This window comes from Porites lutea, chromosome 14, assembly GCF_958299795.1.
Source record: "Porites lutea chromosome 14, jaPorLute2.1, whole genome shotgun sequence".
In the NCBI taxonomy this organism is placed as follows: Eukaryota; Metazoa; Cnidaria; class Anthozoa; order Scleractinia; family Poritidae; genus Porites; species Porites lutea.
Window position 1 is genome coordinate 19,524,555 of NC_133214.1, and position 15,897 is coordinate 19,540,451.

At 39.5% G+C, this 15,897-nt stretch overlaps 2 protein-coding genes across 2 annotated transcripts; both read right to left on the reverse strand.

The window, feature by feature from the left end:
- Nucleotides 1–2,841: 2,841 nt before the first annotated feature.
- Nucleotides 2,842–5,351, reverse strand: LOC140924880 (E3 ubiquitin-protein ligase TRIM33-like). The gene has a single exon (XM_073374871.1). It carries the CDS (start codon nucleotides 5,312–5,314, stop codon nucleotides 4,061–4,063), a length of 1,254 nt encoding a protein of 417 aa, XP_073230972.1. The 5' UTR covers nucleotides 5,315–5,351; the 3' UTR covers nucleotides 2,842–4,060.
- A 1,498-nt stretch (nucleotides 5,352–6,849) lies between these two features.
- Nucleotides 6,850–9,255, reverse strand: LOC140924769 (E3 ubiquitin-protein ligase TRIM45-like). The gene has a single exon (XM_073374768.1). It carries the CDS (start codon nucleotides 9,227–9,229, stop codon nucleotides 6,986–6,988), a length of 2,244 nt encoding a protein of 747 aa, XP_073230869.1. The 5' UTR covers nucleotides 9,230–9,255; the 3' UTR covers nucleotides 6,850–6,985.
- Nucleotides 9,256–15,897: the final 6,642 nt, after the last annotated feature.

Sequence of the window (15,897 nt, forward strand, 5' to 3'; positions counted from 1 at the left end):
ACAGTCATCTTTTAGTGTGAACGTACAGTCAACGGCGTGTCGGTTTGTATGCAACGTGAGCATTTCTCTGAGTTTCCCAGCACCAACATCATCTAACTGACTTAAACTCGAACAATAAAAAAATTATAGAGTGACTCCTATGATCGAATCGCTTCCAACAACGCAAATAGCTTCAGGTTCGCAACGCCTTGTGGGTTTTTCAGGGGGAGCGGAGACAAGGTACAAAAAGTATCCGTGCAAGGGCTCGTGCAAGAGAAAATCCTATGAAACCATTTGTGAGAACATCGTTTCTCGGTACCAGACCCTCGTGTCCTCCCTCCCCCGGATGACGGTTTTTCGACACCGACGACCGAAAACCGAATTTATTACTGGGCCGCACAGGCAGCCCAGTAATTGCAAGAAAAATAGGGAGTACTGAAAGCAAATGTACACTTAAAAATTAAAAACTGTTAAAAGTTTTTTCTTGTATTACAGTATCACCAGGATAAAGCGTTTCATTTTCCCGGAAAATTTCACTTTCTCGTCAAAACAATCACTGACTCAGACAGACTCGGATTAGTTTACTTAAATTTAGCGTTCAGTACAGCGAACGGGGTTATGTTCTGTGAAATTTATCTACAGTCTGCGGCCCACATCATCACTGATCCACGATTTATTTATTTATTTTATTTTCAAGTTCTTTTTAACCGATCCTTGATCCCTGATTTCTCAGGCCTCGATCCTCGATCCTGATTTTCCAGTAAACCTTGAAGTTTTGCTCATTAAGATTATTCTTTTTTTTCGACCACTGAAGTGATCAGTTGTTCCAAAATAATCAACGCTTTCAAGCTATAGAATTCTTGGACCAACCCGTTCCGGAAAAGCTCGATATGGGATTTCTATTAACTATGGACATGAAGTGCTGCAAGTAGAGTGTGCGGTTAGTCAAGTTCAAAGCTACCCGTATAAACACATCCGTGACACGTTAGGGTGGATTTTTGGCTCCGCACGTTACCGCACGTAAATTTTAATCACGTAAATCAAATAGAGGTAAGACATAAAGTCTTGAGATTAAACGTCAAATTAAGCGAGTTTCTACTTTTACGCTTACATAATTGTACGTGCAGCCTTTCATACATTGCCTTTATTTTATTAGCGAACGCAAATTTTACGCAAGTGCGCACGTAAAAATTACGTGACAGTGGATACTTCATATCTCAAGTATTTATGAAGTGCAACACGACTTCGCATCGTAACAACTGCGAAAATCTATCAATTAAATACATTAAACAAAGCGAACCTATTTAAGCGTACATTTCCTGTAATTGCGACAATATTCTGAGAAACGTAACGCCTTAAAAAGCCACAAAATCCTGAGGATTTCCCCGCTATAATATTTTCTCATCCTGCTTGGGGATGTGCCTGCATGTCGTGCATAATTACACGAAAAGCAAGGGCCTCCATTCGACGAAAATTACGACATTGCCAAACTTACATGCGTCATTTCAGTCATCGCCGAAAAAAAACGCATTCTCATCAGGAGACTCATTTCCATACAATGAAAGTCGTCACGATTCTTATCCCCAGTTTCCACGGTCTTCGCTAGGAACGCGGGGCCTACAAACTAGGTCCCACCGACGAAAAAAAAAAAGAGGTTCGCATTTTAAGAGTCTCGCTTTTCTTAAGCAAGCGAGAATAATAAAAGAACTTACAAAATTCCAAATCTGAACTGTCATTTGCCGCTTTAGAAGTGAGGAAACCGCGCCAAATAACTTACGAGAGAAAGGGGAAAAAATTGGCCAATAGCTGAGCGGCAGGTCATCAGTAACGATCCCAGAAACGATTGCGGGGCTCATTTCGGCTCCAGTTCCCTTTTCGTTTCTAAAGATGGGGGGAGGGATATGTAGGAAGTTACTGGGAGTTTTCGCCGGACTTTTTATGAGGTCTTTGAAATATTACATTGTTATTATTCCATACAGGTCTGACTCACTTTTCTTTGGTTTATACCATATAATAGACCACAAAATGTTCAAGACTTTGCAGTCGAACCATTCGACTGAAACTCGTTGTAACCTCGTTCCAAGGGTTCTCTCAGCTTGAATTGGGACGGCTGTGATACCCAAGAGAAATGAAAATCAAAGGTTATGCAAAATTTGGGGGGGAGAGGGGGGGGGGGGGGGCAAATAAGGTGCATTATGGGAGATGTACAAGTGGCGATTTGCTTTTTAAATAAAACCTTCTCGTTGCACTCGCCGTTGTTGTTGTTGTTTAAGCTCGCCCATTTCCACAATTGATAACGGTACGTTAATAAGGGAGAGTGGTTCCAAAGCGACATGAGGGGCACTGGAAATTTTACGTAATTGCATACTGGTAAGAACTGTTTATATCACTCATTCTTCACTTGTTAAGCAGTCTTAATATTTCGAAATGTATTGTTTTCGCTGTTTTCTTGGTAAAAAAATTTCCGTATTTGGGTAACTTCTTTTAAATTAACTCGTTTTTTGGCCTTTTCAATAGGCTGAGAATCTATTCTGGCATCTGTAAGGTTTTCGTTGATTTTTTCAATTTCTAATTGATTTTGCAAATGGCAATGATGACCTGTCGATCTTAATTAATATTCCATTGTTTCAGTCATTCAACTCCCCAAAAGCTGAATTCAAATCCCTCCCCACACTTTTCGGTCGTCAGATGAATTTTACATGTCCTTCCTCGAAAGTATGCCTGTTGAATATTTGTAAGTTTTTGAAGCACAAATAGATATTTAGGAATAACGTATTTCTGTTCAAAAAAAAGCCTAAGCTATTGCCACCTTTCTGTAACTTGGTTGAGAATGAATATTAGTAAGAATTAAAGAAAAAATCGTTTATCGAATACAGAACTTTATTAAAAGAATATTCACGTTAACTCATTCCTTTAACAAATAAGTTATGTACATAACTTGATTTAAGACCACACGGTTTTTCCTCGGACTAAATGTGGCTTCACTTGCCTACAATAACATTATAGCACTGCTGTAAAGCTGACAAATACATTTATAAATCAAAGAGAGATTTGCTTATTCCTTTCCTCCGGGAAAAAAGGACAATTTTTATTGAAATATTTGAATTCGATTATTAGTTTTGTCGCACACAACAATTTGATCATTACTTAGAACAGCTACTGAGAATGGTTCCTTAAATTCTCCTAATTTGCTGCCATTTGTTCCAAATTTTCCGACAAACTTCCCATCTAGTTCAAAGACTTGTATTCTACGATTACCTTGATCACAAACCAACAGATGATTTGACTGAGTCACTGACAGAAACCGTGGATTATTAAACTCCCCGTCCCTCTCCCCCTGCTTACCAAACTTGTACTGAAAATGCCCCTCCCTGTTAAATACTTTGATACAGTGTTCAGAGGAGTCTGACACTATGAAATATTCACCACACTGAACAGAGTGAGCAGGAAAACTAAAAGAACCCTGCTCACCTATCTTCATTACAAACCTACCATCCGGGGTAAAAATCTTAATCAGTTTGTCAACTATATCAGCAACAATAACATTACCAGTACTATCTAAGGATAAACCCCCAGGAGCAAAGAGCTGACTATCAAGGCTTCCTCCTCTGCCGCCAAATGAACCCAGGTGCCTCCCCTCCCAGCTAAAGATCTGTATTCTGCGGTTATTACTGCCTGCTACAAAAATATTCCTGTCCTTATTAATGGCTGTTCCATACGGGTAACTGAACTCTCCAGCATTCTTACCTGACTGACCAAAGGATCTTAAGAAAGTACCATTACTGTCAAACGCTTGAACCCGATGGTTGCCTTGATCAGCTACTACTATTTCGTCCCCATCACTCACTGCCACCCCCAGAGGATTCATAAACGTTCCCTCAGCCGAGCCTTTCTTTCCAAAAGACAAAACGGGTTTGACTTGAAATGGTTTTAAAATCACAGTAAAAGGACTACAAGAAATATGTTCCCCGTTTACCTTAACTAATAATTTCAATGTCCCGTGAACTCTAGGATAATAAGTGACTTTGTAGATTCCGTTTTCGTTATTATTTATTTGCACTTCCGTTACGCATTCTCGTTCTTATTGGTCCTTGATCTCTATAGTGACACGGTCCTTCTCATCATAACACTGTTTTCTCTCCGCGTTTCTTGTGGTCAAATTGAATTGAGCTTTACGCGCTACAATTCCTTCTTTCAGTCCTTCACCTTCAGCCAGAGATTCGCTTGGTTTTGTTCGATTACCTTTTTCCAAGAAACCAAGTTCTTCGCCGTTGACGACATCAAGCATCTTCTGATTTTTCACGAAACCAAATTTTTTTAGACTACTGGGGTCATGAACAATAGGCTCGGTTTCATTAAATCCATGAAAGATTGTCTGTAATGATTTTTTAAGATGAAAAACTTCCGTGGTGCTACTTCGTTTTAAAAGTTTATCAGCTTCCTCCAATGATGATTCGGTGGCATTTATCTGTCGCTGAATCGCACTTCTTTTTACTTTTAAACTTTCGAGTGACTTTTTCGTTTGGTTTTCCACAGCGGTAATAATATTTTTCATTTTTGCTTGAATTGTTTTGATCAAGCCATCAGCAAACCTTTGGACATCTCTCCTGGCGATTTCACTTTGTTGAATCAGCTTAGCACAGTCCTCGTCTAGTTGAGCAATTACGTTCAGTTTCGCATCTAATCCTTCTCTTTGCGTTTGAAGGATGGATTTTATTTCGAGTGCTTTGTTTTTAGCTTCTACGTCGATTAATTTCAAAACATGACCTCCATGATCCAGAGTGACGCAAGTCTGGCAAAGAACTGTTTCGCATTCTTTGCAGTAGTATTTGAGTTCTTCTTTCTGGTGTCCTTCTTTTGAGCAAAACACCGGTCGCTTCAACACATCCTCGTAGTCCTTGCTTTGGAATTCTTTTAAAGCCAATACGCGGTGATCTTTTTTGTTCCGCATGGTATTATGACATATTAAGCAATGCTCGCAATAAAATAGGCAACACTGGAAACAATACGAAGCTTCCGAGCACTTCTTCTCGCAATTTCCGCGTGTCACTTGAGTCTTTTTGCATTCTTTAATAGCAAGAACATCGATTAAGCCGTTCAAATAAAAGCTTGTTGGAAGATCTTTCAGATCACCGCTCGCAGGTACTCTGCTTAAGGTATGGCACTTCGGGCATTTAATGGCCTGTCCGCCGCCGCACGTTTCGTACCATCGATTCAGACACTTTAAGCAGAAACTGTGCAGACAAGAGAGATGTTTGGGATCCGTAAATAAGTCCGAACACACCGAACAAGACACTTCTTCTCGAAGATTGTAAAATAACGTTGTAAGATCCATGATGGCTTCAGGAACAGATGCAAAATGACCTTCGATTCACTCCACACCCAGCAATGAAGTCTTGTGAAATTCTATCTTTAGCTTTTCTCGGAAACAAAGGACGACGAGTCAATCACAGATCGCTGTTGGAAGAGTCCTTGTCGCGCTAACCAGACGTAAGAAGATCAATAACAAGACAAAGATCAAATTCTTTGTGAAGCAAGAATGCGTGAAAACCCCAGTTATGAGGGATGGTCGTAAATGGCGTAGGTAAAAGAGGAACAACTGTTAGCCTGTTTACGACCATCCCCTCATTCTACGCCATTTTGTTTGAGGGGAGGGAGTGACTGTACAGAGGCTGAACAACTGTTATGCCAGTTGAACTACGGACCAATCTTTCATGTCTTTCATCCTTACATTTAAGGGTTTAATCCGGGCTTAAATTTCTGGAACCTCTTTTTCTTCATTCTTTCCGCTTTCATGAATTCAAGTATCTGATATAATCTGATGGTGTAAAAAGTCCCTAACAGGGCCGGTTATACACCTTCAGGAACAAAGGCAAAATGACCTTCCATGCACTCCACACCCAACAATGAAGTCTTGTGACTTTCTATCTTTAGCTTTTCTCCGAAACAAAGGCCGACGAGCCAATCACGATCAATGTTGTAAGAGTCCTTGTCGCGCCAGCTTTAGTTTGTTATTTTAAATGCAAATTATTTGAAACTTAAACCAGACGTAAAATCAATAACAAGATGAAGATTAAATCATTTGTGAAGCAAGAATGCGTTTAAGCCATCACTTAACTATGAAGGATACGAAATCGAGTACGAGTGCAGAGTAAATATATAAAAGCGAAACATCTGTTAGCTTGTGTACCTTCCCCCGTCTCTCTCCTCTATTTTGTTCGAGGGGAGGGGTGACTGTACTCGTTCTATTCCCGTTTTAAGACCGAAACTTTTGGGCGGCACATACCTATATGGGTAACTAATGAAGTACCCCCCCCCCCCCCCCGGGACACAGTCTAAACAAATGTCTTTGAAAGTATTATATTGTCATGTTAGTTAACTTACGGGCCAAACTCCTACCCTTGCCCTGAAGGGTTTAAACCAGGTTTAAATTAAGTAAGTTCATGTTTTCCGCAGACAAATTAATTTTGGCAAAATTTAATACAAGTCTGTAACATATTATGATAGTGTCAAAGGCCCCTATCAGGGCCGGCTATACAGCATCATTGTTTCAGGTACAAATCTTGTAGGACTTATTACAATAGCTAAATATCTCGCCTCAAGGAATTTTCGGTCAGATGACTTTTTCATGTCCTTCCACGAGAATATGCCTATTGAATATTTATACGTTTTTCAAGCATAAATAGATGTGAAAAGCTGTATCACTGCCACCATTCTGTAACTCGGTTGAGACTGAATATTAGTGAGAATTAAAGAAGAAATCGTTTATCGAATACAGAACTTTATTAAAAGAATATGCAAGTTAACTCATTCCTTTAACAAGTAAGTTTTGTACATAACTTGATTCAAGACCATACGATTTTTCGTCGGGCTAAATGTGGCTTCACTTGCCTACAATAACATTTAATTTATAGCACCGCTGTACAGCTGACATATACATTTATAAAACAAAGAGGGATTCGCTTATTATATAGTTTTCTCAGCTGCAGGAAAAAAAGGACAATTTTTATTGAAATATCTGAATTCGATGATTGGCTTTGTCGCACACAACAATTTGATCATTACTTAGAACAGCTACTGAGAATGGTTCCTTGAATTCTCCTAATTTGCTACCATTTGTTCCAAATTTTCCGACAAACTTCCCATCTAGTTCAAAGACTTGTATTCTGTGATTATCCCTATCACAAACAAACAGGTGTTTTGACTGAGTCACTGACAAAAAACGTGGAAAATCAAACTCCCCGTCCTCCTTCCCCTGCTTACCAAACTTGTACTGAAAATGCCCCTCCCGGTTAAATACTGTGATACAGTGTTCATTTGAGTCTGACACCATGAAATAATCACCACACTGAACACAGTGAGTAGGGTGACTCAGAGAACCCTGCCCACCTATCTTCATTACAAACCTACCATCCGGGCTAAAAATCTTAATCAGTTTGTTACCTGTATCAGCAACAATAACATTACCAGTACTATCTAAGGATAAACCCCGAGGACCAGACAGCTGACTATCAAGGCTTCCTTTGCCACCAAATGAACCCAGGTGCCTCCCCTCCCAACTAAGAATCTGTATTCTGTGGTTGTTATTGTCTGCTACAAAAATATTCCTGTCCTTACTAATGACTATTCCAAAAGGGTATTTGAACTCTCCACCATTTTCACCTCTGTGACCAAAGGATCTTAAAAAGGTACCATTACTGTCAAACACTTGAACCCGATGGTTTAACTGGTCAGTTACTACTATTTCGTCCACATCACCCACTGCCACCCCCAAAGGAAACTTAAACATTTCTTCACCCGAGCCTTCCTTTCCAAAAGATAAAACAGGTTTGACTTGAAATGGTTTTAAAATCACAGTAAAAGGGCTACAAGAAATATGTTCATCGTTTACTTTAACTAATAATTTGAACGTCCCATGAACTCTGGGATAATAAGTGATTTTGTAGATTCCATTTTTGTTATCATCTATTTTCACTTGGGTCACGCATTCTTGTCCTTGTTCGTCCTTGATCTCTATCGTGACACGGTCCCTCTCATTATAACACTGTTTTCTTCCCGCGTTTCTTGTGATCAAATTAAATTGAGCTTTACGCGCTACAATTCCTTCTTTCACTCCTTCACCTTCAGCCAGAGATTCGCTTGGTTTTGTTCGATTACCTTCTTCCAAGAAACCAAGTTCTTCGCCGTTGACGACATCGAGCATCTTTTGATTTTCCACGAAAACTAAAGTTTGCAGTTTACTGGGGTCATAAACAAGAGGGTCGGTTTGATTAAATCCATGAAAAATTGTCTGTAGTGATTTTTTAAGTTGAACAACTTCCGCGGTGGTACTTCGTTTTAAAAGTTTATCAGATTCCTCCAGTGATGATTCAGTGACATTTATCTGTTTTTGAATCTCGCTTCTTTTTGCTTTTAAGCTTTCAAGTGACTTCTTCGTTTGGTTTTCCAACGTGGTAATAATATTTTGCATTTTTGCTTGAATTGTTTTGATCAAGCCATCAGCAAACCTTTGGACATCTCTCCTGGCGATTTCACTTTGTTGAATCACTTTAGCGCGGTCCTCGTCTAGTTGGGCAAGTAGGTTGAGGTTTGCATTTAATCCTTCTCTTTTTGTTTGAAGAACAGTATTCATTTCGAGTTTTTGGCTTTCGGCTTCTTCCTCGATTAATTTCAAAACATGACCTCCGTGATCCAAAGCGAAACAAGTTTGACAAAGAACTGTTTCACATTCTTTGCAGTAGAATTTGAGCTCTTCTTTCTGGTGTCCTTGTTTTGAACAAAATACTGGCCGCTTCAATACGTCCTCGTAGTCCTTGCTTTGGAATTCTTTTAACGCCAATACGCGGTGTTCCTTTTTGTCCCGCATGGTATTATGACATATTAAGCAATGCTCGCAATAAAATATGCAACACTGGAAACAATACGAAGCTTCCGAGCACTTCTTGTCGCAGTTTCCGCATGTAACTTGAGTCTTCTTGCATTCTTTAATAGCAAGAACATCGATTAAACCGTTCAAATAAAAGCTGGTTGGAAGATCTTTCAGATCACCGCTCGCAGGTACTCCGCTTAGGGTTTGGCACTTTGGACATTTAATGGCCTGTCCACCGCCGCACGTTTCGTACCATCGATCCAGACACTTTAAGCAGAAACTGTGCAGACAGGAGAGATGTTTAGGATCCGTAAATAAGTCCGAGCACACCGAACAAGACACTTCTTCGCGAAGATTGTGAAATAGCGTTGTTAGATCCATGATGTCTTTAGGAACAAAGGCGAAGTGACCTTTCGATGCACTCTACAAATGAAATCTTATGACTTTCTATCTTTAGCTTTTCTCGGAAACATAACAAAGGCCGACGAGCCAATCACGATCGCGAATGTAAGAGTCCTTGTCGCGCCAGCTTTAGTTTGCCATTTTAAAATGCAAATCAGTTATTTTGAAACATAAACCAGGCGTAAAATGATCAATCTAAACCACCACGCACGCACGCTTTGGGATCTGACAGTCTTTATTACAACAGGGAACACTTAAACGCAAGGAAATACACCCGAGATAACTGATTAAAACAAATACTTAAAACTACAGTCAAATCTTAAAAAGGAATACAAACAACAGAAAGACCAGAAGACTGTCCGTGGGAGTGGCGGGATGGGAAAATTTGTATCTGCAGTATGCTTACAATCTCGCTTCTGAACTCTGCTTGCTCATGCTATAAACTGCGTCTATACCCGAGGAGTATGCTATTAGAACTAAATTTACAAAACCTATCACTATCTGATTGGTTGCTTAAAATCTTGTGACTATCAGCTATATCGTGGTAATTTTACATCCTCAGTGTATTTTGCTGATGGCTAGTTAATGTTCGCTACCTAGGGGGGTGGTCTAGATTTATATTAATACAAGTACCAATGTCCACAACAAGACGAAGATTTAAAAAATTCCTTGGTGAATCAATCCTGCGTAAAAGACACAAATATGAAAAATGCTAAATCAAGTACGAGTGCGGCGTAGATAAACTGAAGCTCCCGTCTCTCTCCTCCATTTTGTTTCTAAGACCGAAACGGCTCAAACACCATACTCTTTGGAGCGGCACATGCCTTTATGGGTAAAATAATGGACTACCCTCCCCCCCGGGACACGGTCTAAACAAATGTCTGTGAAACTATTATACTGACATGTTAGTTAACCCACAGACCAATCTCTTATCCTTTCCCTCAGGGGTTTAAACCAAGTTTTAAATTAAGTAACTTAGTTGTTCCGCAGACAAATTTTGGCAAAATTTAATAGAGCTCTATAACATATTACGATGGTGTCAAAGGTCCCTAACAGGGCCGGCTACACAGCATAATTGTTTCCGTTACAGATCTTGTAGGGCTTATCACGTTAGGCAAATAAAAACACAGCATAACTCAACAAGCCAGTTGCCGGATGTTGCAAATACCCTGACCCCCTTTCCGCCTCCTCCCTCCCGCCCCCCCCCCCCCCCCCCCATTTTTCGACCGTGGAATATCAATTTGTTTAGTTGATCATTTATTCATTCTCTTGCAATGTGCTTATCTTTAGCTTAATACTTGTTCGACTAAGCTCAGTATATATTAAGCTTTAGGAATACTATAACCGTGTGGGAGGGTTTGTGTAATGACACTAAAAGTCTTTTCTCCCATATCATGAGGGTCGTGTAATTTACAAGCCTCTTGAGCTGGTACCGGGCATAAGTAACTGACCGTAGTATTAATTCTTATTGAGGGTAAATATTTATATTATAAGCTTGAAGCATAGTTTATACGAGGAACAACTCAAGGCAACGAAAATATTGCTGGATGCATGTGTAGGATGAGTGAAGCTCCATACACATAATTCCACTTATGCCCACGTGATCGGCTTCATCCTTGGGTAGGGACACCGGTAAACCAGGGAATTGTAGATTCGGACTAGCACAATAGTTAACCTTCTTTGTTGAGAAGGAAAAGAAAGTCACGTTTTCTCGTGCACTAAATAGACGTCTTGCCACCAAGGAAAACATCATTGTGTTAATAAAAAAGTAATGGATTTCAATTTCGCTGGCGAGCCATCGCTTTTACAGACTTTTAATTCAGTGTACGAGATCTATGTTAATCATCACAAAGTGCCCTCGTTATTATGGCTCTCGACAAATTAGCGCACGAAAAATTGCTCAGTAAATAAGATCTCTGTAACGTTTAAAACACCTGGTGCTGTAAGTGTTTTGAAAAGCTCATTCAACCTGCCCCATACCTGGAGTATTTCATTTCTATAGTTTTGCCAATTCATGTATTTTTCCCTTTTTGATTGTGTTGATTGAAAAGGGACTACCAAATCTTCCGACATGTAAAGGTTGGTCTCGTAAGGCTGCATGGATTTATTGGCAAACAGGATCCTATATTTGTCGCATTTACCCATTCGAATTTTTTCATTGTTTTAAGCTTTTAAAAAAATCAATAAACAGCGCAATCGAGTAGATGAGACAGCCAAACCTGTACATGTTGCTAATCCCTAATCCCAGGGGGGGGGGGGGGGGGGGTTACTTGGGTTAATGTTTGCTGGGTATGTGCCGCTAGCCTCTCAGAGCCCCTACCCCATTATAGTCTATTCTGTGGCCAATTATAGACCCCATCTTAGTCACTTTTTGGAAAATGTAATTTTCGCGGTCCCAACTTAGTCACTTTCTATTTATGCATCCTGACCTTATCAATGTGGTTTGAAGCGGCGGAATGTGAAACGGTCAATGCGAGCTTATTGTTCAATTTAATAAACAACAACTTTCTGATTTTTTAACCGAGAATCTTCCCATTTTGAATCCCTACTTACCCCAAAAATCCAAAAATTTGCGACCCATTCTAGTAAATCTATTGAGAATGCGACCCATTATAGTCAATCCAGTCGTGAAAATGCGACCCCATCCAGCGGCACATCCCTATTAGCCTCTTGTAAGAGAGTACCCCCCCCCCCCCTCCGGGTTGCTAATTAATCTACCCAGAAGTACCTGTTTAAGTATTAGCCAGGGAGGTTAGGATACAGCGACGGCGACAAAAAAGTCGTATAAAAGTGGATTTACGTTCTTATGCAAGCGAACTCTTCCTGAATTTAATTCCTAATAACCATATCCAAATTCAGAAAGAGAAAGAAATTTTCCATAAGACGTGAAACCGGACATTTTCACGTTGTAGTTGCGCAGTTGCAGCAGAGAAATGTACAAAAAAAGTGTGCTGCACGTGCGGAGTTGCTGTTTTGACTATTCTAGTTTTTGCTTTTTTGACGTTCTTGTTGTCATCGCCGTCGTAGCCATTAAAACTGCTCCCTACTTACATGGCTTCACACTGCCTTTAAAGGTCTGCTAAAGACATTTCCACACTTGATAACCGTACTAGAGGAGAGAAGTTGTTGGAGGAGAGTTAGTGATTGCAACGGAACATCAGGGTCATTGGAAATTTTATGGAATTGCATACTGGTAAGAACTGTTTATATGACTCATTATTTTCTTCCTAAGCACTTTTATCTCGAAATGGTATTGTTTTCGGTGTTTTTTCTCGGCTTAAAAGCTCTGTATTTAATTTAAAAATAAGTTCTTTCAGAATAACGCTCGGTCGTTTCAATAGGCTGAGAATCTTTCTAGCATCTTGAGAGTTTTGGCTGAATTTTTCACTTTTTAATTGATTTGCAAATTCTGACGAAAGGTGAATGATAGAGGTTGTTTACATTGAGGGGAAAAGATCCTAGCACCAGGAAGATCCTAGAGGGCGGATCATCCTAGCGCCATACGTTTTCTGTATTCAGTTTACATGAAGAACGTTGTACTTGTCTTCGCCTAGCTAAGAGTTAGGAAGATCCTAGCACCATGTAAACTGCTTTCGCCAAGAAGATCCTACTACTAGATACAAACCACATAAAAAGAGCGAGGTTCCCTTCAGTGGATAATCTTTAATCTTTAATTCCTTCTCTACTGTTAACCACATGGACCGACATTACTGAATGAAAACCGGACGAAAAGTTTTTCCACCTACAAGGATCTTGCTTTTGCCAGGATCTTCCTCCTTTCGTGTAAACATCCGCTTAATTAGCATCCCATTGTTTCAGTCATTATTAAACTCCTTAACTCCCCAGAGGCTGAATTCAATCTCTTCCCTGACGTTTCAGTCACATGAATGTTTCTGGCTTCTGTAGGGTTTTGTCGAATTTTTCTCTTTTTAAGTTGATTTGCGATTACGACTTCCTGTGTATCCAAATTAGCATTCCACTGTTTCAGTGCGATTCAGGTCGTTCAACTTCGCATTTCCCCTGAAAGGCTGAATTCAAATTCCTCCACTGAGTTTTCAGTCAGATGACTTTTACCAGGTCCTTCTGCAGGATTAAATCCGTGCATTCAATTGAACAAAATACCTATTGAATATTTTTATAAGGTTTTGGAGCACAGATACATACTTAGCAACGGTTCTATTTCTTTTAGAAAAAATTGTTTTCCAGTCCCCACTTTCTCTAACTTGGTTGAGGGTGAGCACTGTAAAACTAAAAGAAGAATCAAATTCAGAACCATGGTTCTTGCCAGAACTTTATTCAGGAAAAAATTCACGTGAACTTAAGGAGGGTTGTACTCATAGATAAAGATATATCCGTCCCTCGAAAGAGCCTCGAAAAACTAATTCGTGTAAATAACTTGATTAAAGCCACAAGGTTTAGCTATCATACTAAATGCGGCTTCACTTAACTGAAATAACAAAATAACTGCCGTACAGCTGACCAATACATTTATTAATCAACAAGGGAAATGCTTACTATATTTTCCACAGCAAAAAAAATTATTGAAATAGCTGAATTCGACAATTGTTTTCGTCGCACACAACAATTTGGTCATTACCTAGAACAGCTGCTGCCTATGGATAATTGAATGCCCCTAATTTGCCGCCTTTTGTACCGAATTTTCCTACAAACCTCCCATCTATTTCAAAGACTTGTATTCTATGATTATTCTGATCACAGACTAACGGGTGCTTTGACTGAGTCACTGACACAAAACATGGATAATTAAACTACTCGTCCCCCTTCCCTTCTTACCAAACTTGTACTGAAAATGCCCCTCCCTTTTAAATACTTTGATACAGTGTTCACCTGAGTCTGACACAATGAAGTATTCACCACAAAGAACACAGTGAACAGGCCAACTGAAAGAACCCTGCCCACCTATCTTCATTACAAACCTACCATCCGGGGTAAAGATCTTAATCAGTTTGTTATCTGTATCAGCAACATTAACATGACCAGTACTATCTAGGGATTAAACCCCAAGGGTCAGAGAGCTGACTATCAAGGTTTCCTATACCGCCAAATGAACCCAGGTGTCTCCCCTCCCCTCCCAATTCCCGACAGCCCTGGTTGCCCTGTGCCCCTAACACCGCTGACATACTCGCCTGTTTTTAGGCAGCTTTGTTTCCATGGCAATCGATGTTGTGTGCAGCAATTCAATAAATGACGCTGTTAGTTTGAAGTCTGCTCAAAAGTAACAATTAATGTTATTGTAAAAAGCGGATCGACAAAGATTGTATATACATGTACTGTTATCTACCATAGAAATGACGTCAAATTGTTCAAAACTTTGTAGTGAAACCACGCTCTTGGTTCCACGTTAGTTTCGAATATTTTCACGTCATCTATGACCGATAAGAGTTTCGATCATGGAAAATTGTTCTCCATTCTTAATTAAGTTCTTTTCTCCGACAATCGCGCAGGTGATTACTTCACCATCACGTCATTTCCATGGTCTGTATTCTCATCTACCATATCATAGCTCTCGACCAATAAGAAGGCGGGAAATCGTTAGTGTAAAAGACGATGCAATCTTTAAAACACGTAGTGCCGCGAGTGTTTGAACATCTTCCAAAACTCAGTTCCTGGAGTATTCCATTTCTATAGTACTGCCAAATAATAAATTTCCCTTTTTGATTGTGTTGTTTAAAAAATGACAACCAAGACTTCAGAATTGGAAAGGTTGGTCAAGTAAAGTTATTTATGCAAATAAGTCGTGAGGGTGCATGGATTCATTTGCAACAAAAGCTTAAAGCTGTCGCATTTACCCGGTGGAATTTTGTTTAATTGTTTGCTTAAAGCAATAATTTTGCAAATACGACAGCCATAAGCGTACATGTTGCAAGTACATGAATAGACTTATTGCTTTTTGCTGTTCTCGTCGTTGCTTAAGCTTCCGATTTCCACCGTTGATAACAGCACGAGAGGAAAGAAGATAATGGAGGTGAGTGATTGCAACGCGACATGAGGGGTTTTTGGTCGAACACAGGTAAAAATTGTATATATATCACCCCTCCTTAACATGCTAAGCAGTCTTTATAATCATTATAGTACTAATTAAGAATTTATTTGGTGTCAGGTTTCTCGGTTAAAAAGTTCCTTCATTTAAGAATAAGCTCTAATAAACTGACACTCTTTTGGTCGTTTCAGTAGGGTGAATATGTTTTTTCGCCATCCATAAGGTTTTTGTTGAATTTTTCATTTTTGAATTTATTTCCAGTGACCTCCCCATTATTAGCATAGCATTCCACTGTTTCAATCATTCAACTCCGTATGTCCCCAAGGCGCAATTCAAATCTCTCGCCTCAGGGAATTGTCGGTCAGATGACTTTTTCATGTCCTTCCACGAGAATATGCCTATTGAATATTAATAAGTTTTTCAAACACAAATAGATATTAATTTAGCAATGACGTATTTCTGTTTAAAAATAAGCTTACCACTGCCACCATTCTGTAACTTGGTTGAGAATGAATATTAGTAACAATCAAAGAAGAAATCGCGCGTTTATCGAATACAGAAGTTTATTAAAAAAATATTCAAGTTAACTCATTCCTTTTAAAACAAGTAAGTTTTGTACATAACTTGATTTAAGACCACACGGTTT